Genomic DNA, 26,656 nt, shown 5'->3' with positions numbered 1-26,656 from the left:
AATACTGGTTTTCCTTCTTTGACAGAGGAGAAGCAGATTTTTATCTGTTGTTTGAAAATGTAATAGTCTTGAAATAATATGTGTATAGAGCAAATAATCTGTGGTAAATTTACAATGAATCAGCTGCCTCCAACTGATGATGGGGACAGATGGTATCTTTTGGATACTGCAGGAGGGATAGAAAATTATACTTTTATGGCCAGCCTCTGCTGACCAGCTGATCTGCCAGCAGAACTTTTCAAATGAATACACCCTACATTTACAGTAAACCAACTTAATCCTATCACAGTGAGTTGAGAAGCAGTCCCACAACTATTTTTCTGGCAGATGTAGAAGAGGGCTGTGGAGAGGTCAGCAAAAAAGGATGTTTGTAGAGTACATGTGTGTATACACCAACAGAATAAAGTTCTTACGTTTACTATAGATAAAGATATATACATAGGCAGTTACAATGCTTAGCACTGCACATTTTATAACTTACAACACAAAAGTGAAAGTTACAGCAAAATAAGTAGCCCTCTCCCACTAGAATGTTCACAAGAAAAAGGGAAAAACTTCAACAGATAAAAACATGCCTTTCCAAAAGGTAAATAAACCCAGGATTCATTACTAGACCTACTATGACTACTTTTTTAATTGGACATTTACCTCAGAAAGCACTTCCTGATGAAACTGGATCTTCCCTCTCATACACTCAGCATGAGACCACTACACCAAACTACTGAGTAACATGAGTCAACTTCTAGGTTGTGCACTATAATAGTACTCCCTCCATGATCCCACATGCCACCAGCTCTACAGCATGGTGTCAGAGCAGGAGTAAGGCAATGACACGACTGCACTGAACAGACACGTCATTCGGGGCCCCCAAATTCAAAGGAACCTTGCAATAAGACAGGCATTCCCAGGGCATGCTGGCATTTATTCGGGAAGCTGAGTTAGGCTTAGTACCGTAGGTCCTTTCCATCATCATAGCCTGTCAGATGAATCTTCTGCCATATGACCTAGTTTATTACATGGACTTCACTTCTTCAAGTATAATATACCAATCGTCACAAAACTCAGAAGAAAGTACTCATGAAAAGTAAGGTCAACAATTCAGGATTACCTAGGAATCAAAGTTTCATTCTGGACTGAGAAATTCTCATAAAAAACCCTTTACTATGGAAAAGTAAAAGATAAGACCTGTGGCTCAAGAAATAAATATCTTTCCCCCACTCTTGGTTTTTTTCTGCTTCTAAAATATTGAAGTTTGCTAACATTTTCACTTTTCCAATAACTTCAGGTCTTGGCAGTACTTCTTACTAATGCTTCTTACTTAAAAAAAAACTTGATTTTTTTCTTTGAGTGCTTTTGAGTCATTCTAGAAAGCGTCCTGCCTGAAGCATCAGGTACAAACAGAAACAGACTGTATTCTTTCTAATGATACTGAAGTTTTTAATTGAAGAATATTTATTATCTTCCAAGACTGTCTCTGTTACTAGCTGAAATGTATTTCAAACTCCACCTAACAGAATATAAACATAATTTATGGTAAATTCAAAAGATCTTAATTGCTGCAGGAGGGCTTTCAGTGTCTACATTGAGCTTTGAGTGTTTTATAACAGGAGACAAAGAAAAAGACAACTAATATTAAGGAACATGTCAGACTGTGAAACTCTAAGTCTTGGGCTACAAGTGTTCTTTCTTTTTAGAGAATGTAAAGACCTGAGAGATGATTCTAAGCCTAATAGTATTTTTGTAATTATGAGATTTATCACAGCAGATGAAGATAAATTGTACAATTTTCTGTTTAATTTAAAATAGCTTTGTTTTAAATGCTCAAACAACTGTTCCCTGTATGAAATCCAGTATTTTGCTGTTTCACCAATGTAAATTAGCAAAACTAAACTAAAACTAAAGATTTTTTTTCCTAATTCTAGCCAAATTTATTCCCAGTAGTACAACTTAATTCTTACAATTACAGAATAGTGATTTTGGAAGACATGAAAACCTAATGAAGCATGCAGGTGTTAATACTAGTTGTAACACACCTACTTGTTGACACTAAATTGCAACACCAAAAATATTTCTGTTTAAAAATCATTCCTTCATTTTAGTATGTAAGACAGAAGTGGCTAGTATTGTGGCCTTCTCGTTGTAACATCCAACTGAAAGTAGTTAAGATCAAGTTTTAAATGACATATTTATCATTTTTCTCTTCAAATGTAACTTTAGGCTGAACAAAGTCTATATAACACATTACTAGACAGAATGCACATCAGCATACTGTAATTAGTGTGTTACTGTGACATAATTTATTTAACTCTCATCCACTGCAAACGTTAAGACATTTATTTCAAAGGGGCAATGCCACAAACCTGAGCATCTGCTCCACCTGAGGCAAATTTTTCACCATCTTTTGAAAAAGCCACAGAAAATACAGGTCCCTGAAAGAAAAATGTTAGCATACAGTAAAATTACACTATTAGCGTAAACATTGTATTTTAATGTAAAAACACTTATGCTGTTATCTAATATAAATAGGTTTTTCAATTTTAATAAAATAAGGAACCATTTAACTCAGTAAAATTTTTGCAAAACAACTCAACTGAAGAGTTAATATTGCACATATTTGTAAGACGGTGTATTACAATTGCTACAATCAATACTAGGAGAACAGTGGCATTTTGCTTAGATGTTATGCTTTAACTCTGCAATGAAAAGTTATCAAATATATATTGTATTACTCAAGACAATGTGTTTGAGTGATTCATTACCAAAAGTAGGGTTTGCTTTGCGTTAAGAGGAAAGGGAAAAAAAGTCTGCCATTCTTCACAAAAGTTATGTTCCATAAGCTTCCCCCTCCTTAGAAAGCCCTGTTTTTCAATAGACAAAAATACTAATGTGTCAAATAATCAATTCGGACAATCAAGAAAGTGAATTATTAATTCAGAACATGATCTATTGCTTAATGTTAAGCATGCAGTTAACCCGTCAATATTGTATGCATGGTCATAGATAAAATTAATGCATTTCCTTATGCACTTGTGACAAGGTGTATTAATATAACACTTTGCTGACCACTGAAGTTTATCTGTAAGTTGCAAGACACAAGACACAATGGCATAAATGTTACTTTTGTTTTGAAAAGATACTGAATAATCTATTAAGATCGCCATTTAAATAGGATTATTGCGTATACCTTGTGTCCATGAAGTGTGTAAATAAGTCTTCCTTCTAAGAGGTCCAAAATCTTAAGGGTACCATCAGTAGAAGCAGTGATGAGATAGTTACCAGAAGGGTGGAATGATACACAATTAACCCCTGCTCTGTGAACTGATTTACAGAAGACAATATTCAAAGACTGTAAATTTCTACTGACAGGAAATGTACACTCTATTTCTTCATTATTTTCTACTTCCCAAAGAATAATCTACTTGATTTAAGGTAAAACAACCAAAATGTTGGGGTACAGCTGACTCCTCAAAGGATTTGCTTAGTTCTGTTCTCAAAATCGAGAACCATTGCAAAGGAATAATCAGGATTCAGACTGGATTTTTAGGGTTGCTAGACTACAAAAGGATTACTTACAAAATGCCAATAGGACCTGTTTGTCTACTTTCCCCAGAAAGGAATGAAATCCTATAATCTAAATAAATCACATTTTGTTGCAAAGAGCTCCATTCTAAAGCAAACACAAACTACATTGTTTTTACCTTTGTAGTGCTGCAGTAGCTTGTTCATACGAATATCCCACAATTTCACTGTATGATTGGAACCTGCAGAAGCTATACATGTACCACTTGGGTTGAAATCCACAAAATTTGCAAATCTAAACATAATTAATAAAAATAGATTAATTGTTTCCATAGAAATATTGGGTGGGGTGTGTGTGTATATATGGGGGGGTGTGTGCGTGCGTGCATGTCTGTATGGGGGTGGGTGGGGGAAAGGGGTGGGGAGAGAGAGAAACACTGAGTTGCCACAAACTTGTGTGGAATCTACATGTGTGGAAACTCAAATAAGGTATTTCAGCTAACTGAGATAAGCCTAAGAAAGCAAGGTGCGCATGATAAATCAGACTGCATAATCTGGCTTTTGTTAAAAAGATAGTATTATTGTCCTAACTCAAACCTTCACAGCATGTGTTGGAGTACAAAATTCCTAGAAGAAAGTGCTGCGAAGAGTTTGAGAGTAGCAAGTAAAATAATTTTGTCTAAGAACAGAATATCTAGCTATTACAACCTTTTAGCTTGGAAAAAATGATAGACACAGCAGCCATGAAATTAGAAAAGCACATATACAAGACTAATATCCTAATGCATTTGTTAATTAAAACTCTGGTTCCAAGATGTTTAAGAAAACTGCAGATAAGTAAAAGCAAGGATTTTCTAAATCTAAATAAGGCAAGTCACTGAAGCTAACAGAATACTGTTTTCATCAACAGCTAGAGAATTCTTAAAATTCTCTTCTTGTTGAAACATCCAATATCAAATAAAATTATCAAAACAGGAAAAACATGAAAATGTTCAAAAATCCAAGAACAATCTGATTTCTCTCTGGCTTATTTCTTGAGTGTTGGAAAACAACTTGGTAAGTGCAGCCAGTTAACCTCTTTAGAAAAACAAGAAATGAATTATTTCAGTTTTCATGGGCGGTAGAAGTTTCATTCTGTTTTCAGATATAACATACATAGATGTTAATACCACAAAACATTAATCTCATTAAAATTACACATTTACATTTCTTTTTTCTAGTAACACTTACCCTTCATAATCTAAGAAGCTATCGATACAAGTTTTATTTCTTGTATCCCAGATCTTAACAGATTTATCTTCACTGCAAGATGCTATTAGTCTTCCATCAGGTGAAAATCTGGAACATGCAAGTACACACATTACTAAACAACTGGTACTACCTAGATTAGCATTAGACATAAGTAACAAAACACCAGAACCAAGAAAGCCTGTTTGGAATTAAAATGTGTAACATTTAAAGGACATTTGAATTTTCATATTTCTCAGGGAGTAATAAAATTGTAAAGAAAAGCTTCTCCCCCCACTTCTCCTCCCTCCATTTCACAATCAACTACAATTAAAAACAGAACCATAAGCAAGAAGGCGGGGGGGGGGGGGAAGGGGGAGGTAACAGCAGCCTAAGGTTGTCGCTTCAGATGCCAAAGAGATTATTATGGAAAACTATAGGCAAAAAGATAAAGAGGACACAGTAGAACCTAGAATTCAGTTTTAACCTACATATATATTCTCCTGGGAGTCCCCTCTAGACTTAAACTGTCAGCAAAACATTCACAATTAAAAATCTAGTCTGTTAGTCTAAGAAAATTGATTTGTCTATCTTTTCACCAATCATTATTATTTCTCATATTGAACAACCACACAAGGACATTAGAACACTGTTGAAAAACTTTCACGTACAAAAGCTCTAGGAAATTATTTTTATTTTCATTGATAAGATACTTTGGAACTTTGCAGGGCTCTGCACCTCACCAGTGTTAAATTTCTATCTCAAGAGGTTTAAATCAGGCCTCTTTCCACTGCAGATTTTCCATTAATACAGAGGAAAGAAAAAAAAATAAAAGAACAATCTTTTCTTGTCTTTGAAGAGCTGCCCTGCCTTTAAATAGAGTACAAATCTTAACTTGCACTACAGAGGCTATTTCTTTTACCTTTTCCAATTACATAAGTTTAACTCATTTTGACTCATGATCATTCTTTTATGCCACTACTGTTCCAAGAATAGTTAGGAAAACCCCTACCATGCATAATAAATCTAGAAACAAGTGAACGCTGTGAAATAAGTTAATACAGCACAAAAACATACGGGACTGGGGAAACAGACAGGATACTGACTGAAAATAAATACAGAAGACCTTATTTGTCCTTTAAAGTAAAAGAATTAATACCTGTCCTAGTTTCAGCTGGGATAGAGTGAAATTTCTTCCTAGTAGCTAGTATGGGGCTGTGCTTTGGATTTTTGCTGGAAACAGCGGTGATAATGTGGAGATATTCTAGTTGTTGCTAAGTAGCGCTTACACTGGTCAAGGACTTTTTCAGCTCCCCGTGCTCTGCCGGGCGCACAAGAAGCTGGGAGGGGACACAGCCAGGACAGCTGACCCAAACTGACCAACGGGATATTCCATACCATACGACGTCATGCTCAGTATATAAAGCTGGGGAAGAAGGAGGAAGGGGGGGATGTTTTGGAGTGAGTGCATTTGTCTTCCCAAGCAACCGTTACGCGTGATGGAGCCCTGCTTTCCTGGGGATGGCTGAACACCTGCCTGCCCATGGGAAGCAGTGAATGAATTCCTTGTTTTGCTTTGCTTCTGCGTGCAGCTTTTCCTTTACCTATTAAACTGTCTTTATCTCAAACCATGAGTTGCCTCACTTCTACTCTTCTGATTTTCTCCCCCATCCCACCAGGAGGGAGTGAGCGAGCGGCTGTGTGGTGTTTGGTTGCTGACTGGGGCTAAACCATGACAACACCCAGCAACAGATTTAATATGTACATGTATTAACACAGAGTAAGTTTTCAGACTTCAACTAGGAGATATAGAAAACGTGTGTGTGAAATTGATTTATTAAAGTTTTATTTTTAGTGATAGTCATTTATCATTCACAGACTTTTATTCTCTTAGCTCTGCCCTGAGAAGTAAAAACCCTTTGTTAGGAGTTCTGCTTCCTTACAAAGAGAATAAAAACAATGCTTACTCGGCATAGCGAACCCAATGAGTGTGTTGGAACAGGGAAAACAGAAGGCGCTGACGGTGAACACTCCATATTTTTATTGATTTATCATTGGATGATGAAACTAGAAAGTGGCCATCATGCGAAAAGCTCACACTACGAACAGGTGCTGTATGGCCTTTCAATACTGAGGATTCTCCATGACTGGGGAAAAAAAAACCAAAATAAAAACACAACCAACAAAACAACAGAAAGCCCACAAAAAAACCACCAAAAGATTATATTAAACTGAAAGAATTTAAAATCCCATAAAACTCAAAGTTAACACATTTGGAATCTTATCCAAATGAAAAGGTAATGTATACAGGCTAAATCTTAGTGTTGCCAATATTTTTCTCCTTATTTGTAAATTAAATATTAGAATAACAGACTTTGAAGTAATTGTATTTATATGACGAATCTTAGAAAACAGTACAATTAACTAGCAGCATTAAGCTCCATACAGTATTTGAAAGAGAATTTATTATATTTTTTATATAGTAATCTACAAAATGCTTAAGAGTTAAAGTAACAACAGTCTTTAAGATCATTCTGAACAGCTCATAATCAGTACTACTTGAGAATAGTCTACAAAAGTAAAGTTAAAATATTTTGCTTTCCAAAAATGCTAATTTTTCTTTCCTTCATCACTTGTCTCCCCAAAACTAAGTGCAGTCATGCAATCCTTATTAAAAGAAATATAACCTTTAAACCAGAGAAAATCTACCAAGCATAGTCCTACACACATGAAATTACAACCTCTGAACTGCTATATTTTTCTTTGGCAACTACAGAATATTCAGTAAAGAACAAAGTAACACAGTAAAGAACCACGTTGCTTGTGCTCCCAATCTCTGTTTCTGTCAAGGCTCAGTAGAGATGTAGGAAGGAAAGAGAAACTTCTCTTGGATAACAACTCCAATATTCACATTGCACATTAATGAAACACATAGCCAGCATTGCCCAGTTATACTTACATGCAAGGAATCCATAGTCTCACAGTACGATCTTGAGAAGCTGAAGCAAGTAGCTGCCCATCTGGTGAGAACTGTACACTGGTCACCGCTTCCATGTGGCCTGCAAATTTGTAAGCTCTACATTGTGTCTTCAGCTTCCACACCATAAGAAACCTATCCAAAGAGGAGGTAGCTGGCAAGAAATAAAAGATATTACGAGTCTGCTCCCTGTTCTTAGAAAAACCAGAGCTAATAACTATGGATTTGAATTTACCAGTGAACTTACTGGGTATTAGGGAGAGGGAGCAGTTAATGGGTTTTAATGGATACTTGGCCTGAGCAGAAGCCTGGCAACCAGCAATGCCGACACCAGGCTTTTGGAAGGACATCAGAAGACTGGGAGGAATAAAGGGTAATTCTTAACAGGTAGCTCTCCCACATATTAAGCAAATTGGTTTATGAGTACTTTAAAGACATAGAACAAAAAATCCAAAGCTGAACATTATGCACACATCATTAAGTATGAATACAGAATTGGCATTACAAAATACTAAGAACAAGAGACAAATTCTTCAGTGATCTCACTTTGATCTGAGATGGAATTTGTTTCAAGCATCAAGTGTTTAACTCTGAAAAGACAGATCAACTTAAACTCAAGATACTATTTCTAACACTTCAGATACCTACACTAAAGCAAATATCTGTATATAATTATGTAACCTTATTTAAGTACCAATGTCTTAATACTAAGATTTGTCTAGTTCAAAACACAATGTGAAATTGTCAGTCTGATAATGGAAAGAGATTAACTTTTTTTTCCCCCCAGTCACTTTACAGGTAGACCATACTATCTACATTTGATAAGTCAGACATAGCTTTTACCAGAGCTTGATCATTTTCAGGAAACTATAAGCAGCAAAAGCAATGAGCAGTTGAATTAAACTGACAATTGGGATATTCCTACGCCCCTATTATCTTCATCTCTGCTAAGCGCTAGTATGCAGGTCATAAATAAAACCAAGGGATTCACATTCCCACCCCTCAATTTTAAAATTCCTACCCCTAGTACAGAAAGGGAGGGACAAGAAGAACAGGGACCTCCTGGAAGTTGAAGATGACTAAAAAAGGATGGCTCTTCCCTTCCCAACCTCTTTCACACACCAACATAGCACAAAGGAATGGAGTCTATTTATGAGCATGTGTATCAAGGCCAGCCTCAAACAAAATATTAGATATTAAACTCTCCTTCGGGATTTGGCACAAAGGTATTATTTTTCTCCCAAAAGACTAGCTTCTGTAAGACACGTGGGACCAGACTATCCCTATACCCACATTAATAGGCCTAAACTGGACACAGAAGTATAAAATATCCCCCCCTCCAATTTTTCAGAACTCTATTTTACAGCAGGTTCTTTCTAATTGTACTTGGAATGATTTCTTTTTTCCCTTTGATTCAGAAAAATGTGGCCTGGAGTGGCATAAAACAGAAAGAAGAGTGTGAAATGTAAACCAAAACAGAATTTGAAGGCACCACATTGGAAACATGGAACAGACAAGATTGATGGTTTCTGAAACAACACACAAATTGCCAGTTACCTGTGAAACACCAAAAGGCGCTTCATGAACTGTATGCAATACCAGCCCTCTTTGCTTTCAGTTCTAAAAACTGAAGGAAATATTTGGAAAGATGGCAATAAATTCAAAGCCTGATTTCTTGTAATTTGCTCTCTCACAGATGGATTCTCACAAGATTAATGAGACAAGCAGTGACCTGAAGCGCTCCTTTCCCTGGGACATCCACAAGTGTCTTCCTTGCTCTCCCTCTGGATTCCCTGTTGCCTACACTCACACAGCATCCTCTCTCCAACCTGAGGTAGGTTTCTCTGTTGAATCCACCTGCTCATTACCATGACACTCAAAGGCTATTATTATCTCTGATACTGCAGTTCCAGTCCAGCTGACACCACCCCAGGGTTGGTAGAGGGCAGAGGTTCAGAACCTGCACAGGAAAGGGGGAGTTACTGAGATCCATAGCAGAATTATTTTCCTAAGGAACACAGGTTGATGTGAGCCTATATCCAAACAGTATGAGAGGCATAAACCCAGATATGGAAACTCTAAGCCAAAACTCTGAATCTACATTCAACTTTGGCCCCTATCCTGCCAAGGAAGCCAGGTTCTTTTACCGTTAACAAGGCTCAACCAAGCCAGGCTATTGATTAGGCAAGCAAACTAAAATCAACTTTGGTCCATACGGCTAACACCTAGGCACTTTGCTGGATGGTAAACATTGTATCTTAGCTAACCACAGGCACTAAATACACGAGTCTATAGGGTAACAGCATTGCCAGTAATAAGGTCCATTATGAATACTAACCTTAAAAACAGTTTTATACATGAAAAATCTACTGGATAATCTACTATTATCAAATAAACTTCTCTAGTTTTATTCCATTTTGAGGGATTTTGCCTACTTTATAACAACACTTCTTCAATTTACTCAGGCACAGCATCTTAAGAATTGCTTCTTTATCCTTTTATGCCCCTAACTCCCCTCAAGTTCATGTTGTCTATACATTTAAGTGTTCAAAAGGAGGGGAGTAAGAACCTTCCAGGACAGATTACATGTGGGGTCCTACAGCAATGCAGACCAGATCCAGTTGTTCGGTTCTGTAGGCACTTGCTAAGCATGCCAGTGTGACAGTCTGACTTTCAATTACCCAACCACCGGTAAGTGGTCCACAGCAGATATCCAAGGAACTGAAACAAGAGGTCCAGCACACTTTTTTAAGATGGGCTGTACCACCAACAGGTCTGTTGCACATGTTCCTCAGAGCAAACATGACATAGCCAGAACCATCTTTAGATGTGAAAGACAAAGTTTGTCCTTGCTGGTCAATGAAAATATTTGATCAACTGCAAAATGTAACTAGAAAGAAAGAAGCTGAAAATTCATACTGAGCTGACTCCAATATGCAACTTAACCCGATTTATAACCTCAGTGACTTTTTTTTAAACATCAGTGCTTTCTGTACACACCCAAGCATAGCTCACACATCTCTAGGTAATTTGTTTTTCTGGTGATGAGTCATAACAATTTAACACCAAAGAATAAAGACTTAGCCTTACGCAAAGACCGAGTTTACACACTGCTTTGCTGCAGTTCTCTAAACAGATATCTGCCATGAAAAAAATTCTATGGTATTCGCAATGAAACCAAGTTCAATTTATAAGTTGTGAATATTGATAGTATACATTTTCATATATAGACATGTATATATGATGAGGTAAGTTGCCACAGTATGGAATTACCATTACACTCCCATTTCCCACAGTACCACAGTAATGGCAATAAGAAAGTTGTGCACAAGATCAGAAAAAACATACTCAGCCAGGCTGTAATAGCTCAATGTACCCCTTGGTCACCCTGTTTTCCCAAATACCAAAGCATCATCAATATAATTAACTTGCCCAGTGCAAGAGTTACAGGTCAAATGGAGTACAGGGCTGTGCACATAACGTATGTGTGAATATTCAAACACCACCAACCACTAGAATCCCACATGCTTTACAGGAACCCTGCAAATCTCAGTGTGAGATGGTGCAATGTCATGATAAACACACATTTAAATTATTTGCAAGATTTCCAACTTGGAGAAAAACAGTTATTAATCAAACCTCTGTCAAGGGACCTGATCTGGGATTCTAAGCACAGTGGATAAGTTATGAGGAGCTTTTAATAGCTCCCATGAAATTCAAGTTCATTATGGTTTTTGCTGTATACTGTATGTACTTACATAAGTGGAAGAGAACTGGAAAGAGTCAGCACACTAGTCAGCATTTAATTTTCATTCTGGATTTTATTTTTCCAAAAGAAACCCCAAGGCCCTCCCACATTTATTCAGTGTTAAGTTTACATTCAATTTCCTATAAGTCACTCAAAATCAGTAGCTTAAAATATACACAAGTGTTCCCCAAACTTCCAAAGTCTAACAGAATAGAAAATCTTTCAGAGTTTCAGATTTTCCAGAAATCAGTACACACTGAGAAACAACCTGACTGGAGTATTTCTGTAGAATTGCAACTCAGTTCTAAACTAGTTGAACTTGAAATGGCAATGGCAAGTCTGGGTTTTTTTCCTTCTCTCTTTCTCCAGCCACCCCCACATCCCCAAAGTTTTTTTTTATTCCCATTCAGAATAAGTTTGTTTAATTATTTGAGGACCAGGTTATTTACTTTTGCCTTTTCTCCCCCACTTTTAGTTTTTTAATAACTACAAAAACAAAATGGGAGGTGGGGGGGAGAAGGAAGAAGTGTTCAGATGCATACAGAGAGAATAACTTTTCAAACTTTAAGAGGCAGATTCACTCAGACTTATTGCTTAAATAGATAAGGAACACTTTGAATGTCAGTTTTAACACGAAGGTAGCTCTTTATATGAAATGTAGTTTTTGCTAAGTCCTAAAAAAGTTAATTGTACAAAAGTTGCATAGTCTCTATTCACACTTCAATAACTTTCATCTGAGGAAACATGCATTGCACATACAACTTATGCTCTACCATGTAGGAGAACTCAGGCCTTTTACCTGTCATTTCTATTGACTGTAGTAGTTCACAGCAAGCTTTTCACAAAAGCACATACTTAGTATAATTTATTGGCCCAGTACATAATGACTGGCTGCCTTTTGAAATTTGACAAACAGTTTATAACTTGTAGGTCCACAAAAGAATTCCTTGCTGCAGAGTGGAATGGAATTTTTCAGGAATGTCTCCCTTATATAGTAAAAAAGTTCCCTTTTCCAAAAACAAAAAAATCAGCTTGGGGGGAAAAAAAGAAAAAAAAAAAATCAAACTGCAAGTAACCTCCTAAAAATAAGTTCAAGACTTAAACCAATCCACGCCACACAGTGGCAAGCATTTTTAGCACGATTCAACGCTACATCCACAGCTCCAAATTTGCTTTTGTTCCCCTTCTATCTTCACCTTCTTACACCCAAACCTCTCAACTCTTTAAACCCACTAAGATTCAAGAATATGTCTTAATTTAGTCCTGCTTTACTTTTAGCAAATCTTCACTTATTTCAGGTCTCACTTGCTTCCTTTTAAACCTTCTACCTACTAACACCTGCAGCAAATGCACACCTACTACATTCCTCAAGTGTCCAGATTCTCACTGCTCACTAGCTCAAGTTCCTACCTACCAGCCCCACATCAAGAATTACTACACTGTGGCGACTGAAGAACATTTATCAGTTCAGTGAAAGTAATCAAAAAAGCTGGAATGCCTGAAACATTAAGATAAGTGTTCAACTTAAATCATATAAAGCACAAAACACAGATAATAACACAAGATTTTTTTCTCAAATACATGATAGATATATCACATCTATTGTCTATAATCACGCTCAAAAGATTAGTGACATAATTCAAGAATCAATATTCTTCAAAACTCAGTGTAAGAGGATACAGAAAACATTTTAAATAAGTTGTTCTGTGAACCATCTAACCAACAAATCTTGGTTTCCTCCAAGCTCCCTTTTGCCTTTTCAACTCCCTTCGCTTCAGGATCTCCAGCTACCCAACCTTACCCGAGGTCTCCCATGGTACTATGGTGCCTAGAAAGTGGCAGCATATGCTGCATTAATTCAAAACTCTACCTGCGAAAGCTTACACAGAGGCAATGTAAATATTAGAGTAAGAAACAGCAATAGCTAATGCAATTCTGTGCTTTCTTTCCTTCTTCATTACTTTTAAACAGAATTCTTACTTGTAGCCATCCCTATCTCTTCCCATTTGCGGTACCACCAGCATGTCCTTGGTTCCACTGCTACCACGCCCTTCTCCAAACAGGAGAGCTCCTGACTCACCTTCATGAGCTAAGTTTTCCAGAATAGGCACAAGACTGCACAACAGTGCCAAAGCCCATCTACTAAAAAAAACCTTCCTTTTTTTTCAATGTAATATAGCTAGTTGTCACCCTGAAACCCTTAAGAGCATGTAGATTCCCAGAAAACTACAGAATACTACAAGGCTTAAGGTTCAACCTTCCACATCAATGTCAACCCAATCACATGATACTGTAGCATTACTTAGGTTGTTAGACACATATGTTATAATGTATCTGCAACATAGGTCAGCCAATTCCACTGCAAGAACCTTAACCTTTACTTCCGCCAGTACAGGTCCTTTACTTTCATGTAACATTATATTCCAGATTTAACGTATATAACTTAAGGGGAAAAAAAAAAATCAAGAACAAAAACAAACTTCCTCAGGCACTGAAAAGGCTTTGTTTTACCACAATCAAGACAGACTAAAGTAAGAAAATAATGGATCAAAATTTTACAAAAATAAAGGACATTAGATCTGTATTCAACATTTTAGAAACTAAACCCCAGTATTTACTTTTGCTTCCCATACAGTTCACCACAGCAGATACAGTTTTTATACCACTACAGAAATGATTGAAGACATTCCAAGGTATACAATCAAACGTCATTATCTGTTCATGCATGTAAAAACCTTGGAGGTCACAGTCCAGTCAATCCATATCACTGGCAGTGATTATTTCTCAAACTTCCAAATCTGATTTTTATCTGCAGCATTACAGGTTCTCATTTGCACATCAGCACGCCCCTCAGCCGTACGATAAGCAGTAAGGCACTTTGCCGAATGAGGATGGTAAATAGTCCCATCTTCTTTGAAATGCCATATAATAATTTCTGGGACAGGAGATCCATCTTTTGGGCAGCTCCTCATACCTATGAAGTCTTCATGCTCAGGAACTTCAGCACATAGCTCAGTTACAGAGTTAAATCTAATCTCCTTATTTGATGTGTATTCAAAAAATTGATTGCCTCCCTGACCATGACATCTAAAAAGAGAAAGGTGAGCCCCAGTAGGATTATGTTCTGGTAAGACATAATCGAGGCATTCTGAAGCTATTCCTGCACTGCGGACAGCACCATGCCAGCCAGGACGATCTTCTGGTACATGCAAATCAGCAAATATATTTTTTAAATACCAGTTAAAACTCTTGCATTTCAAACGCTCTCTTAATATCTTTCTTTCAGAAATATCTCCATAGTTTTCTTTTCTTGCTGAAGGATTTCTGTTGTAAAAGTGCTCTTTGTACTCATCCATCCACACCTCAGCAGCACGTGCCGTGTTCTGAAGGAAATTCGGCCTAGCGTAGGGTGCACGCTTTGGAAACACATGGCCTACATGGGAGCACGGATGAATTTCCAACATGCCTCCACACTGCCAAACCCTAAACGACAATTCTAAGTTCTCCCCTCCCCAAACATCCATTCCTGTATCATAGGTACCCAAGTACTCAAAATACTTCTTGCTGACAGCAAACAAGCCACCAGCCATAGTTGGGGATCTGATTGGGTCAGTTTCAGATTTGCGCCTCAGACGTTCGTGTTGAGGCACTGAGTGCCACTGGAACGTCAGCCGCCAGTCAAACCCCCCAATCATGGGCTCTGCCGTTTGCATGTAGTATTCAAATGTTTTCCAGTCAATAGTGTCAATGACTGGACAAACAATAACGGTCTCGTTCTCAGCAATCCTCTCAAGCAGTGGTTCCAGCCAGCCAGAGACACATTCACAGTGACAGTCCAGAAACGTGAGGACATCACCAGTCGCAAAGGTAGCGCCAATCAAGCGTGCACGAACCAGTCCTTCTCGTTTGTTGGTTCTTACCAAACGAACTCTTTTCAGACTGCTTATGTATTTTTCAAGTTCAGCCTTCAAATACACTTTATCACTCAAGTCGTCCACCAGTATAATTTCTTTTAGAAGCACTGAAGGTGATGTTTCAAGAACACTATGTATCGTCCTCAGCAATGTTGACCAGGCTTCATTGTAAAAAGCAATTATAACAGATGTTGTGGGCAGTCTTCTGTAGTCATAAGATTTAGCTTTACAGCCACTCAGTCGATTATCTTCAATGTGCCGGTGGAGAGAGATTTTATCACTCAAGTAAATATTAATTGCATACCTCTCAATCAGCTCTTCTTCGTGTTTCTTTTCCTCAGGACTCAGCTGCAGGCGAGAGGGCTTTCCCCATTCTCCCGGGGCATAAGGATCAGGCGGGGATTTGTCATAAACCGGACGAGCCAAATCCACAGCTTCTGCTCTGTCAGAAAAGCGCCTCTCCCATTTCCCTTTGGTGATGCTCTCCCCGGCGAGGGAGGCACCGAAGGAAGAAACCGACAGCTCGACCACAAAGTAAGCGATCATCAAGAAGCCGAGAAACACGCAGCTTTTGCGGACCCACGTCCATCTTCTGGCCAGTCGGATCCTCATCGTAGGCAATTAAAAGCAGCCCCTAGCAGAGAGGGGAGCTCCGTGAACTACTGCTGGTGCCCCCACGCCCCCAGGAGGGAGAGACGGAGGGATGGAGAAGGCTGCGGGCCCTCCCAGCTCCGGGCCCGGGCCGCCGGCCGAGTTCGCAGCCGGTCCCTCCGTGGTGGGCCCAGAGGCTCCCGGGGGCGGCGGAGGGAGCGGGGCAGCAGCGGCGGCGCGGAGCAACCCCCCGCCCCTCCGGCCTTGGCGCTCCCCTCGCTTACTTCCTCCTCCTCCTCCTCCCCTCTCGCCGCGGGACAAACCCCTCCTCCCGCCTTGTGGTTTGCTCAAAAAGTTGTCGCTTAAGAAAGGGGCAGAGACTCCCCGGCCCGCCCGGCCGGCGCGGGAGCCCGCCCCGCCTCCGCGCCCGGACCTGCCCGCCGCCTCCGCCGGCCGGCTGCCGGGGGGAGGGAGGGAGCCGCCCCGCCCGGGAAGGCAAACGCCGCCTGGCCCCGCCGCCCGCCCGCCGCACTCACCCAGCCCCGCGGCGTCCGCGTTGAAGGCGACGCCCGTCACCGCAGCTCTGTGGCCTCGGAACGGCCGGATCAGGACGGGGTCCTCCTGGGGGAGAGGGCGCGCGCCGTCAGGCTCCGGCGGGAGAACAACCCCCTCCCGCTCCCCCGCTCGGGAGCTGTTAACGTCCCGCGCGCAGCGCAAGTACGGCCCCCAGCGGGCCCGGCGCCCTCAGCGCTCCCACCGGCGGCGGCGGCGCAGCCCGCGGCTCCGGGCGACACCCGCCGGCCGCGGTGCCCGTTCGCAGGCCGGTAGCCGCAGCTCGCCTGCCCGCCACAGCATCGTCCCGGCTGCCCACGGCCGGGGCCGACCCCTTACCAGCGCGGAGGCCATGGGCGGAGCGGGACACCGCAGCAACGGTAGCTGCCGGAGCGGAACGGAGCGGCGGCCCGTCAAACCCCCCGCGCTCCAGGCGCAGCCGGCCGAGCCCCGAATTCGTCCGCGGCGCCAACGCCGCGTTCTTCCATCCGCCCATTGGCCGGCCGCCCCGCGGGGGGCGGGGCCTCAGAGCCGCCTATCGGTCGTGTAGGTGCTCGACTCCCTCTTAAAGGCACAGAACAGCAGCTCCCCTCGCGTTTCCTGGCAACGGCTCCTGGGTCCCGCCTGGGCCGCCGCCCCCGGGGGCCCTGAGGCGCCGCGACTGGCGTGGCTGCAGGCGGAGTGCGCTTTCGCCTGCCTGTCCTTGGGGGCCTTTTCCTGCGGGTTAGCCAAAAGCAAACCTGAAAGAAGAAAAAACTTTAAAGTTAGTGGAAGATCTGGCCCGCGTCACCTCGATTTTGTGACTTATCAATTGATGCAGGGTAGCCCTGTTGAACACCTCAGGTGGATTTTGTATTAAGCCACTGACGTGCGGAAACAGACTCCACAACCGCTAAGGTTGTATGGTAGGTATGTTTATTCAGTGCTGGGCAGCACAGGGGATCATCCAGCCAAAATCGTGCGCACCCACGTGGTAGCTGGTCTTGGATTTATACAGCAAAGTGTTACATATACATAAGGTTTCCCAATATGCCTATACATATTCATGACCTGTCCCCGCTTCATATTAAAATTAGCCTAAAGGAGTCATTTCCATAAATCTTTCCCAACTGCGCTTGCGCAGTGCCTCATGGCGGTGGTCGCAGGGGGTCGTGGGGATGGAGGCTGATGATTCCTCTTTGGCTGACGATTCCTCTTTGTCACGGCTAGTAACCCCTTGTTTTTGCGCACACTCAATTACTCTTGGCTCTTGTCCAAACGGCAAGGTCGGTTTTAGCTGGTTCTTGAGGCAAGTTTCTGTCCGTATCAAGAATTTATCCTTCACTGGGAGATTCCAGGCCTCCTTGCTAATTGTTAGCCTCTGTCCTAATCAAGACTTCAGGACTCTTCGTTTCAATCATCTTGTATCACAGTTAGATAAATATTAGGCAGTAGAGCTAAGCAATACTTAAACTTTTATAGTTACGACTTAAGCCCCTTCTCACCACCTTGGGTAGTTTGGCCTCTGTCTTTTTTCCAGTTGTTTCTTAGCCTGTTAATACTTTCTGGATTTCTGAGTCAGCACTCGTGTTCATATCATACAGAGTTGTCTTTAAACAGTCATTTAATGCTCTAAAAAAGTACAACTCCCTCTAAAAAAAAATAAAACCACAGAAATGTTGGTGTTAGTGCTGTGAATGTTTATGCAGTTTCATGGTAAGCTAGAGAAGGGAACCAATCTCACTGAAAAAAGTACTCTTCCAATCACTATGCTAGCAAAAAGAGGGTTGACGTCAAGGCTATGATAGCAAAACTGTCATTCAATATGCAAGTGTTTGTGAAGAAGTAACTTATACTGCAACTACCTTTTTTTTTTTTTAAATCCAGTGTGCATTTTACACAGTTTCGTCTGATATTAAACTCTTACATCTACAGAATCAGTTCAGTAACTAGGCCACTGTGTAAGATCTGCCATTTATAGGGCAGTTCCAAATCAATTGTGTTTAACCATGAAATGCATATTTAAAATAATAATTTTAAAAGTGATTTAAAAAAGCAGGTTTACTACACCAAGTATATAAGAAGGTTTCCGTGAAAATCTGCTAGCAACTCCTTACATTGATGTTTTGCAGGCTGATAATTTGCCTTTACAGCTTCAGAACATAAAAGTTTTCTTAAAAAGTAAGTGGTGGGACAGGAAACATTGACTTTAACTTGGTCCTAACTAAAGCTACAGTTTTATGTCATTATTCTTGGTTTTGTTTAATTTGGGGTTTTTTTCTACACCGCTTACTCACCCATCCCTTTGTGTTAGCTCCCATGATTTAGTTATCACAAAGGAAAATGTAGCATTGAAAAAAGTTGGTAATGATAAGACTTAGATGTCCCACATTCAACCACGTTGCAGGAGCAGTGAGTTAACTAGTTAATTCACTTGGCCTCTTCACCACTGTTGAAGTCTTCCAGTCCTTTCTCAACTGTTTTCCCAACTATCCTCTTTCTCCCAGGGTTTATCAGCTGTGAACGATGCCTCTCAGCAGGGAGGCAGCCAAGCTGCATTTAGATCCTATCCCTCTGGAAAGCAGGTTTAGTACTAAACTTTGAGTGATCTTAAGTTATTCCATGTTCCACTTCCCTCTGTTTCTCTTTTCCTTTCCTTCCCCTTCTCTGTTCCATTTCCCTTTCCCTTTCCTTCTCTTGAATGACAGAAACTACCCTCTGTGCTGTTGTAATCGTGTATTATGGTATCTCAGTATTTCTGGTACCATAAGCTCTCAGGTTCAGATGTGTTCTGGAAGCGCCTTAAAACCCAGTGGGCAGAAGCACATGGTTTTTTATTTACAAGCTGAGCTAAATGACAATTCCCAGTCATACTGAATCTTTTTCCATTTGCCTTCTTCACAGCTGCCACACTTCCAGCAGCTCAGTATCCTTTACTCATTTTGGGGTTCTAGCTATGAACTGGCATCTGTGCCTGCCCACAAAATTCCTGAATTATAAAGTTCCAGGTGATAGGCATAAAGCAAAGGAAGGACTGCAATTACTGAGAGAAAGAGGGCAGCATCCCTCTTTGTACAAACTGCTGGAAGAGTGTTTCTCAAATTGTAGGGCTTACAAAGTTGTCTGTTCTTTGCTGCTTCTCCTCACCTGAGAGTGTTTTGAAGACTCCCAAATGCTTGTAGGAAGCAAAGTATTCCCTTGCCACAGACATATAATTACCTATAATGACTGTAGTTATAAAGGTGGCAGGTAATAGTTTCTCTGCTGATTGTTTTTTCTCATTAGCATGCATAGATTTTATTTTTAGAATGATTTTAAGATTATTGTAACTCCTAATAATCTAATTCAATTATGAGCTGGCATTGTCTTATTAAGTTTGAGAATGACTGTTCCATGATACACAAGTACAATCTTGTATTAAGTTGTGCACTGTGATGGCAATGATAAATGGTGCATCAGAAAATATCTTCCAAGTGTCATGTCTCAGTAGGCTGTTGTTTCAGCAGCTGTGAAGTTTTATTCTCAGGTACTGTGTTAAGGTAATGTATGTCCAAACAGAAATCTTGTATACGGAGGAATGCTTTCAGATTGAAACTCAAGGTTCTTGCAGGCTGTGTGGTCACTGTAGGAAAGGATCTAGTAAAAGTACATGTGGAATTCAAGGACACATAGACAAACTTGGTAGCCTTTGTGCTTGTATGTTGCAATGCACACATGAATTACACTGATCACATATGATTTCATAATAATCGAGATAATCAAATGCATGTACACAAGGTGCAAATGTAATATACTAGCCCACCTAAAATTCTGGCATATCTAAAATGAGGAGTTTTAAATTAATGTCAATCCTAATTCAAAATAAATGTGAGGAGACCAACTTTACTTATGTGGGACCATACTGGGAGCAGCTGTGCTAGCAGCAGATCTGCCCAGACAGACCCCCAGAGAGGCCTTTGGCCCTCAGGCTGTTGGCAGATAGGGGACAGAAGCAGGCGGTAGTGTGCTGTGGGCTCTAGAGGGGAGTGTGAGATACGCTTTCCCAGCGTGGTGTCGGTTATTCATCCACCTACATGCAGGAAAAGAATGTAGTCTCAGGGCACAAAGATTTAATTACAGGCTGTCTTGCAGTTTTAGAACCATTATACCGTATGCCCCCAGCATCTTTCCAACCTCTGATCCTACCTTTTTTTTCTCCTACATCAAAATGGTTATGAAAGTAAATATTAAGACTGTAAAGTAACTTGTGGAGTACTGGTGGTTTTTTGGTTGTGTTGAAATTTTCTTGTCAAAATCCCATTAAAGTCTGTTTGCCAACAGCAGCAAGAACATGGAAAAGAAAAAGATATCAAGTAGGTACATATAGATTTGAAATGCAAGGATGATTTAGAATATACATGATGTTACATTTAGTCTAAGAAACATATGGTCTAGAAATATCCTGGGGTCCTAAGAGAATTGACAGGTGTAGTTGCTAAGCCATTCTCCATCATATTTGAAAAGTCATGGCAGTCAGGTGAAGTCCCCAGTGGCTGCAGAAAAGGGAATAACACACCCAGACCCTGGGAACTACTGACCAGTCAGCCTCACCTCCGTGTCCGGTAAGATCATGGAGCAGATCCTGCTGGAAGCAATGTCAAAGCATATGGAAGATGGAGAGGTGATTAGAGACAGCCAGCATGGCTTCACCAAGGGCAAATCATGCCTCACTGATCTAATGGCCCTCTATGATGGAGTGACTGCGTCAGTGGGCAAGGGAAGAGTAACTGATGTCATCTACCTGAACTTCTGTAAAGCCTTTCATATGTTCCCCACAACATTTTTGCCTCTAGATTGGAGTGATATGGATTTCATGGATGGACTATTAGATGGATAAGGAATTGGCTGGATGGCTGCATCCATTGAGTTACAGTTAATGGCTCATTGTCCAAATGGAAACCAGTAATGAGTGGTGTTCCTCAAGGGTCTGTTTTGGGCCCAATACTATTTAATGTCTTAATTAATGACATAGACAGTGGGATTGAGTGCACCTTCAGCAAGTTTCTGGATGACACCAAGCTGAGTGGTACAGCTGACAAGCCTGAGGGACGGGATGGCATCCAGGGGACCTTGACAGGCTTGAGGAATGGGCCCGTGCAAACCTCAGGAGGTTCAACAAGGCCAAGTGCAAGGTGTTGCTTGGGGCAACCCTTGGTATCAATACAGGCTGGGGAATGAAGGTACTGAGAGCAGCCCTGTGGAGAAGGACTCGGGGTACTGGTGGATGAAAAGCTGGACATGACCCGGCAATTTGTGCTTGCAGCCCAGAAGGCCTGGGCTGCATCAGAAGAAGCATGGCCAGCAGGTCGAGGGAGGTGATTCTGCCCCTCTACTCTGCTCTGGTGAGACCCCACCTGCAGTACTGCATCCAGCTCTGAGGTTCCCAGCACAAGAAAGACATGGACCTCTTAGAGCAGTTCCAGAGGAGGGCCACAAAAATGATCAGAGGGCTGTTGTAGCTGACAGATATTTGAGATTTTTCCCTGTTCAGTGTATAGATTGTGTTTGTACTGAAGGATAAATAGGAGAACTTAAAATTGCCTGAAGGAAAATATGTGTAAAGGAAAACTGCGTAATTTAAAACCAGCACTTTAAACCGAATAACCATCTGGATTAGAAGCTGAGGGTGACAATTACTCTGCAAAAGAACTTGTCTTAAAGTCGTTAGACTTTGTATAGAAGTGGGTGTGTTATCCAAAGGGGTTTTTCTGTTTGTTCCTTTCAATTAGATGCTTTTGTATAAAAACTACATATATTGCTAATGGCTACAGGGCTTATATTCCTTAATGTTTCTCCCTAAGGACCAAAACAGCACAGTAAAAATACTGACATAGTAATGTGCAGCTGAAGCATACACCGAGCTGCATGTAAAACTCTCTTAGTGTTACCTCCAATGTCACATTATAACTCATACTCTCTGTAATGCATGTGCATTATTTGAACCTGAGAATGTTTGCAGCCACATTGTTTTCTGGTAACGGGACTGGTTTGACTACAGAATTTTCTGGGAGAATCCTATTATGGTGTTTTATAGTAGTGTCATGACTACCTGGCTGGATACCCACATGCAATTCCAAAGTTAAAGAACATCTATCTCCTTCTTAATTTTTTTTTTGTGATGTTTTAACAGATAATCAATACCAGTGATGTCTGCTGCATTGCCAGTAACATGGGTATGTCGGTAAACATATTTTTATTTCAAAGCACTTGCATCTAGCTTTTCTAAAAATAAGTAAAGCAGTTGTTTTCTAAATATACACGTGGTATGATGGCTCTTTGCCACTGAGTACAATACCTGAGAAATTGTCACGTTGCAAAATTAAATGCGTTGGAGTCAAGTCACTTTAGCAAATTGTTTGGTAATATGTGTTTAAAATCAAGAGCTATTCATGTGTCTTACTGGGTTCATGAGTGTTAGAACAAGTTTGGAAGAATTTAGTACAATGTAGCTAAAGGTTAGAACAATTTTATTAATGCTTCAGCAGATGCCGTATAGAATGGTGTTTATAGAATATCTTCCACTTAATACTGCTTAACAACAGCATCATCTAGTATAATGTGGATATTAACTGCAAGAGTGAGTTGATGAAAATTGATGAACAGTGAACTGTTACATGGAGATGCCTAGCTTGGTAAAGTATCTGTTTAGGTATGTATCACAAAGCAACACTTCACCTAAAGAATCTGGCAAGGAGAATGAACTGGGGAATGGAATAAACAGCATGAAGAGAAACTAAAACAAGAAATTTAACTGGAAAAATAAGCTCTAGGTATCAGAGATCACTTAGTTTTAGAAAAAAAAGTCCAAACTCTGTGAAACCAAATTCTGGCTTAGCTGACAGATTTGTGAATAGAGGGTGGCAGTAAATCTGTTTGCTGGGTGTTAACAAGGAACTTGGTATTTGCACATAGCAAAATTCATATTAGTAAGTATTTTATAAGTTCATGTGGTTTGTTTTAAACCAGACTACATTAAAACTGTGTGGGTGAGGTTTTCAACCGTAAAACTGAAGACACAGAGAATACAAGGCATGATAACACCTCAATACATGATGTTTGACTCAGCTTTTCAAAAGGAAAACTACCATAAGCTTAGCTTTATACAGAAAATGTAGTGAAGCACCTGTTTTTACCGCCTCCAATTACAGTATGATCAGTATGTTTCAGGAACTGAAAAAGCTGTTAGAAACACTCAGAAAAATAAATGAATTTTCTTTTGTACGTAGATGGACAAACAGGGTATGAGACAGAAACATAAACTGAAGGCTGTGTAATAATGCAGAGTATATCAGTGACGCTGGGTAGTTGATGATACACCAGTGAAGCCCAAAGACAAGAATGTGGGTTTTTCTGTACTTGAAGGAACAAAGCAGAAAGGGATGTGTAGGTGTTACTATGAGGCTTTGGGGAACTAGTGGGATTGAATGAAAAATTGCAAGACATGCATATTATAGCAAAAATAATCAGATACATTAATATGGTACTTTTTATTCAGAGATTGTGTAGTATCTTTCTAGTTCTATTAGTTGTTCTACAGGTAGGGATTTGCTTGCTTTCACATTTCTATAGAAGCATACATGGTGATGAAAGCTATTGGAAGACTGCTGTTGAGAATGCACGCTCCAAAGAAACTAATTTTATGTGGGATTATAGCAAAATCAGAAAGAGAATTAATGTCTGACTCCCAAGTCTGATTTCAGGGCCCCAAGAAATTACTATTGTTCCTCCAGGAAATACTTAACCCCCAAAATAGTGTAGAAATAAAATTCAGAAATATAAGCATTGTTTTTTAAGTTAGACCACTTACCAAAATTACCTATAAATGAGCATAACACAGTCCCACTTGGCTAATGACATTTTCTGTTCAATAGTCCTGATATTATTGCAGATTCAACCCATGTTTTGTGTCATGCCTTGTTCAGATCCCATTTCTTATTTACTTTTTCTTTACATTAAGTTTAAGAGAGAGGTAGTCACTTCTGTCATCTTAGCTGGGTAAATGCACACCAGTATTTGAGTATGTCTTAGCTTTTGTTTTCCACTAGCTATTTGTTGAGGATATTTTTTGGTGGTATCAGAGTTATATGGAGGAAGAAGGGAATGGCTGTTTCTAACTTTCTTGCCTTGGATATGGCAGTTTATAGCGAGAGGTATATAGGTATGTGGGCAGTGCCTGGATTCATGGTGTGGGTTAGGCCTGAGTCAGAGCTCAAGGGTTTTTTTAAATACCTCTTGCTTATGTTGATAAATTCTAAATTTGGTTTAAGTGTCTCCTAGCTCAAGCTGAAGCTTAATATGGAGTCCGGGATCAGTAAGGTATGTCAAGCTTTGTGCATTGACAGTGTGTCTAAATATGCTAGTTTAAGTCTAGCTCATTTCAGGTGCTTTTAAAATCAAGTTACTTTGTTAATTCTGAATGTTCTTGCATCCCTGTACCATATTTATACTTAGATGTAGTACCGAACCAGACATAAATCTAGTGGTCGGCTGCTGCCAAAAGGGGGATCATCGCTCCTTCTTTTCACATTGGCATTTGTGGTCATCTGACCTAGGAGTGAAATGGTTTAGAAAGCTAAACCACCATGAATAGTAGTGTGGTGGCTGCTTATTTATTGTTGGTTTAGTGTTCTACCAGTTTAGTGTACTGAATTGGTTCTTGTCAGGATCAGATCAATGGTAACTGGCATAAATTAAGCAGTTGGAGCTTGCTGCTGAGTGTGGGACTGCTCTTTTTGGCAATATTTAGCCAAAACATTGTTCTAGAGAAGCTGTCAAACTACACCCTTAGACAATTTTTCTTGTATCGTCAGCATACAGCTGCTACCTCATGCTCAACCAGTAACAACCACCATCATGATTCCTATGCTAATTTATTTTTTCTGCTGCTGCTGGGAGGGGAAAATGGAAATTGCCTTACTTTCTGTCTTTCGTAAGCTTGCTTGTCTGCACTTACCCAAGGAAGACTAAGGGAAAACACACATAAACATCAAATATGAGTGAACAGTGAAGGTACAACAGAAAAACTAAAGCAAGTGCTTAAAACCAATGACCAGAACTGCCAGGTACAAAGGATGAGAAATGATAACAAATGTTATTACAGAAACAAGTGAGCAAAACCAATATGCAGCTATTATTGGAAAACAAGGAACCTACTGGTGCCTGAACACCTGCAGCTACAAGTGGAGGGAGTATGTAGCTGTTAAAAAATCACAAGGGGAGGTCAGCAGGCCAATCGAGCTTCTGGGTCCTCCGCTGTGACTTCCAGTTTAACCAGTCTGTTTATGGTGACAAAGGAGGGGGAACATGGTATCCAGGGAGATGTAGAAGGAAGCACAAGAGTGCACTCAGTGAAGCAGGGATGGTCTTCAACTGCACCGCCTGGTGTACATACCACATTTTACCTGTGGCATTAGTTTCTTCTGCCAAATGCTTGCTGAAGGCCAGGGTCTCACCCACCAGGAGACTTCAGGTGCTTAGCACAGGACTGTATAATATGCATTTGTTTAGCATTGTCATAATGCTAGTCTCCCAGCTCCACACCACCCATGCATCCTCTAAAAAGGATCTTTGACTCTGTATCTCATGACTGGTGCAGAGACGATTTGGGCACTGAATTAGAAATGTCATTGCTCTCTCCTCTGCTGCCCCTTTGTGGCATGTATCTAAGGACTGAACCACCAGTTTATTTTACCAGGGCTGAACTAGATTTTTGTTAGAACTAGGAGAACTTGACTCCTCTCTTCCCTTAGTTTAGTTTTCGGGGGGACAGGAGTAATGCAAGGTGTTTCTGACCAGCAGTAGGAGCTGCTTCAGATTCAGGATTGTTACAGAGAAGACTAGGTCACATGAGAGAGAGAAAACCTTACAGATTACACTTTTGCCACTTCATAGGCAACCCTAAATGCTGATTGATCCATGTTCATCATTGCTATGCCAGAGCATGGTAGGGACTTTGTCTGGAGAAGGAAAAGGAAAGCCTCCATCTGTACTTTCATTTTTTTTCTTTTGCTGTTGCAGCACTGGCTGCTTGGGCAGGAAGAGCTTTCCAGCATGACAGTTGGCAAAACCACAATATGACAGAGTACCACAGATGCTTCCTGCTCCTATCAT

General features: G+C 40.4%; 2 protein-coding genes across 5 annotated transcripts in view; both read right to left on the bottom strand.

The window, feature by feature from the left end:
* Positions 1 to 16,982, bottom strand: part of POC1B (POC1 centriolar protein B) — a 59,172-nt gene extending 42,190 nt beyond the window's left edge. For 3 of the 4 annotated variants that reach the window (XM_075080680.1, XM_075080683.1, XM_075080682.1), the window contains exons 1-8: positions 16,868 to 16,982; positions 16,513 to 16,597; positions 7,706 to 7,877; positions 6,714 to 6,893; positions 4,750 to 4,857; positions 3,699 to 3,814; positions 3,185 to 3,318; positions 2,361 to 2,429 (exon numbers count right to left, since the gene is read on the bottom strand). In XM_075080680.1, coding sequence (XP_074936781.1) covers positions 2,361 to 2,429; positions 3,185 to 3,318; positions 3,699 to 3,814; positions 4,750 to 4,857; positions 6,714 to 6,893; positions 7,706 to 7,877; positions 16,513 to 16,597; positions 16,868 to 16,882 — 879 coding nt within the window. In that variant the 5' untranslated portion in view covers positions 16,883 to 16,982. The remainder of the gene's footprint in view (positions 1 to 2,360; positions 2,430 to 3,184; positions 3,319 to 3,698; positions 3,815 to 4,749; positions 4,858 to 6,713; positions 6,894 to 7,705; positions 7,878 to 16,512; positions 16,598 to 16,867) is intronic. The other variant, XM_075080681.1, reaches the window with a different exon arrangement.
* On the bottom strand, positions 11,525 to 16,589 carry GALNT4 (polypeptide N-acetylgalactosaminyltransferase 4). The gene is made up of 2 exons (XM_075080679.1): positions 16,513 to 16,589; positions 11,525 to 16,019 (listed from the first exon to the last, which is right to left on the bottom strand). The coding sequence occupies exon 2, from the start codon at positions 15,995 to 15,997 to the stop codon at positions 14,249 to 14,251; it is 1,749 nt and encodes a 582-aa protein (XP_074936780.1). The 5' UTR covers positions 15,998 to 16,019; positions 16,513 to 16,589; the 3' UTR covers positions 11,525 to 14,248.
* Positions 16,983 to 26,656: the final 9,674 nt, after the last annotated feature.

This window comes from Phalacrocorax aristotelis, chromosome 1 (genome assembly GCF_949628215.1).
Source record: "Phalacrocorax aristotelis chromosome 1, bGulAri2.1, whole genome shotgun sequence".
NCBI classification, from domain to species: Eukaryota; Metazoa; Chordata; class Aves; order Suliformes; family Phalacrocoracidae; genus Phalacrocorax; species Phalacrocorax aristotelis.
The sequence above is the reverse complement of the archived record's forward strand: the minus strand, read 5'-3'. Positions and strand labels throughout refer to the sequence as shown.

Excerpts from the sequence above, each read along its gene's own strand:
- GALNT4 (XM_075080679.1), bottom strand. The coding sequence starts at position 15,997 with ATGAGGATCCGACTGGCCAGAAGATGGACGTGGGTCCGCAAAAGCTGC.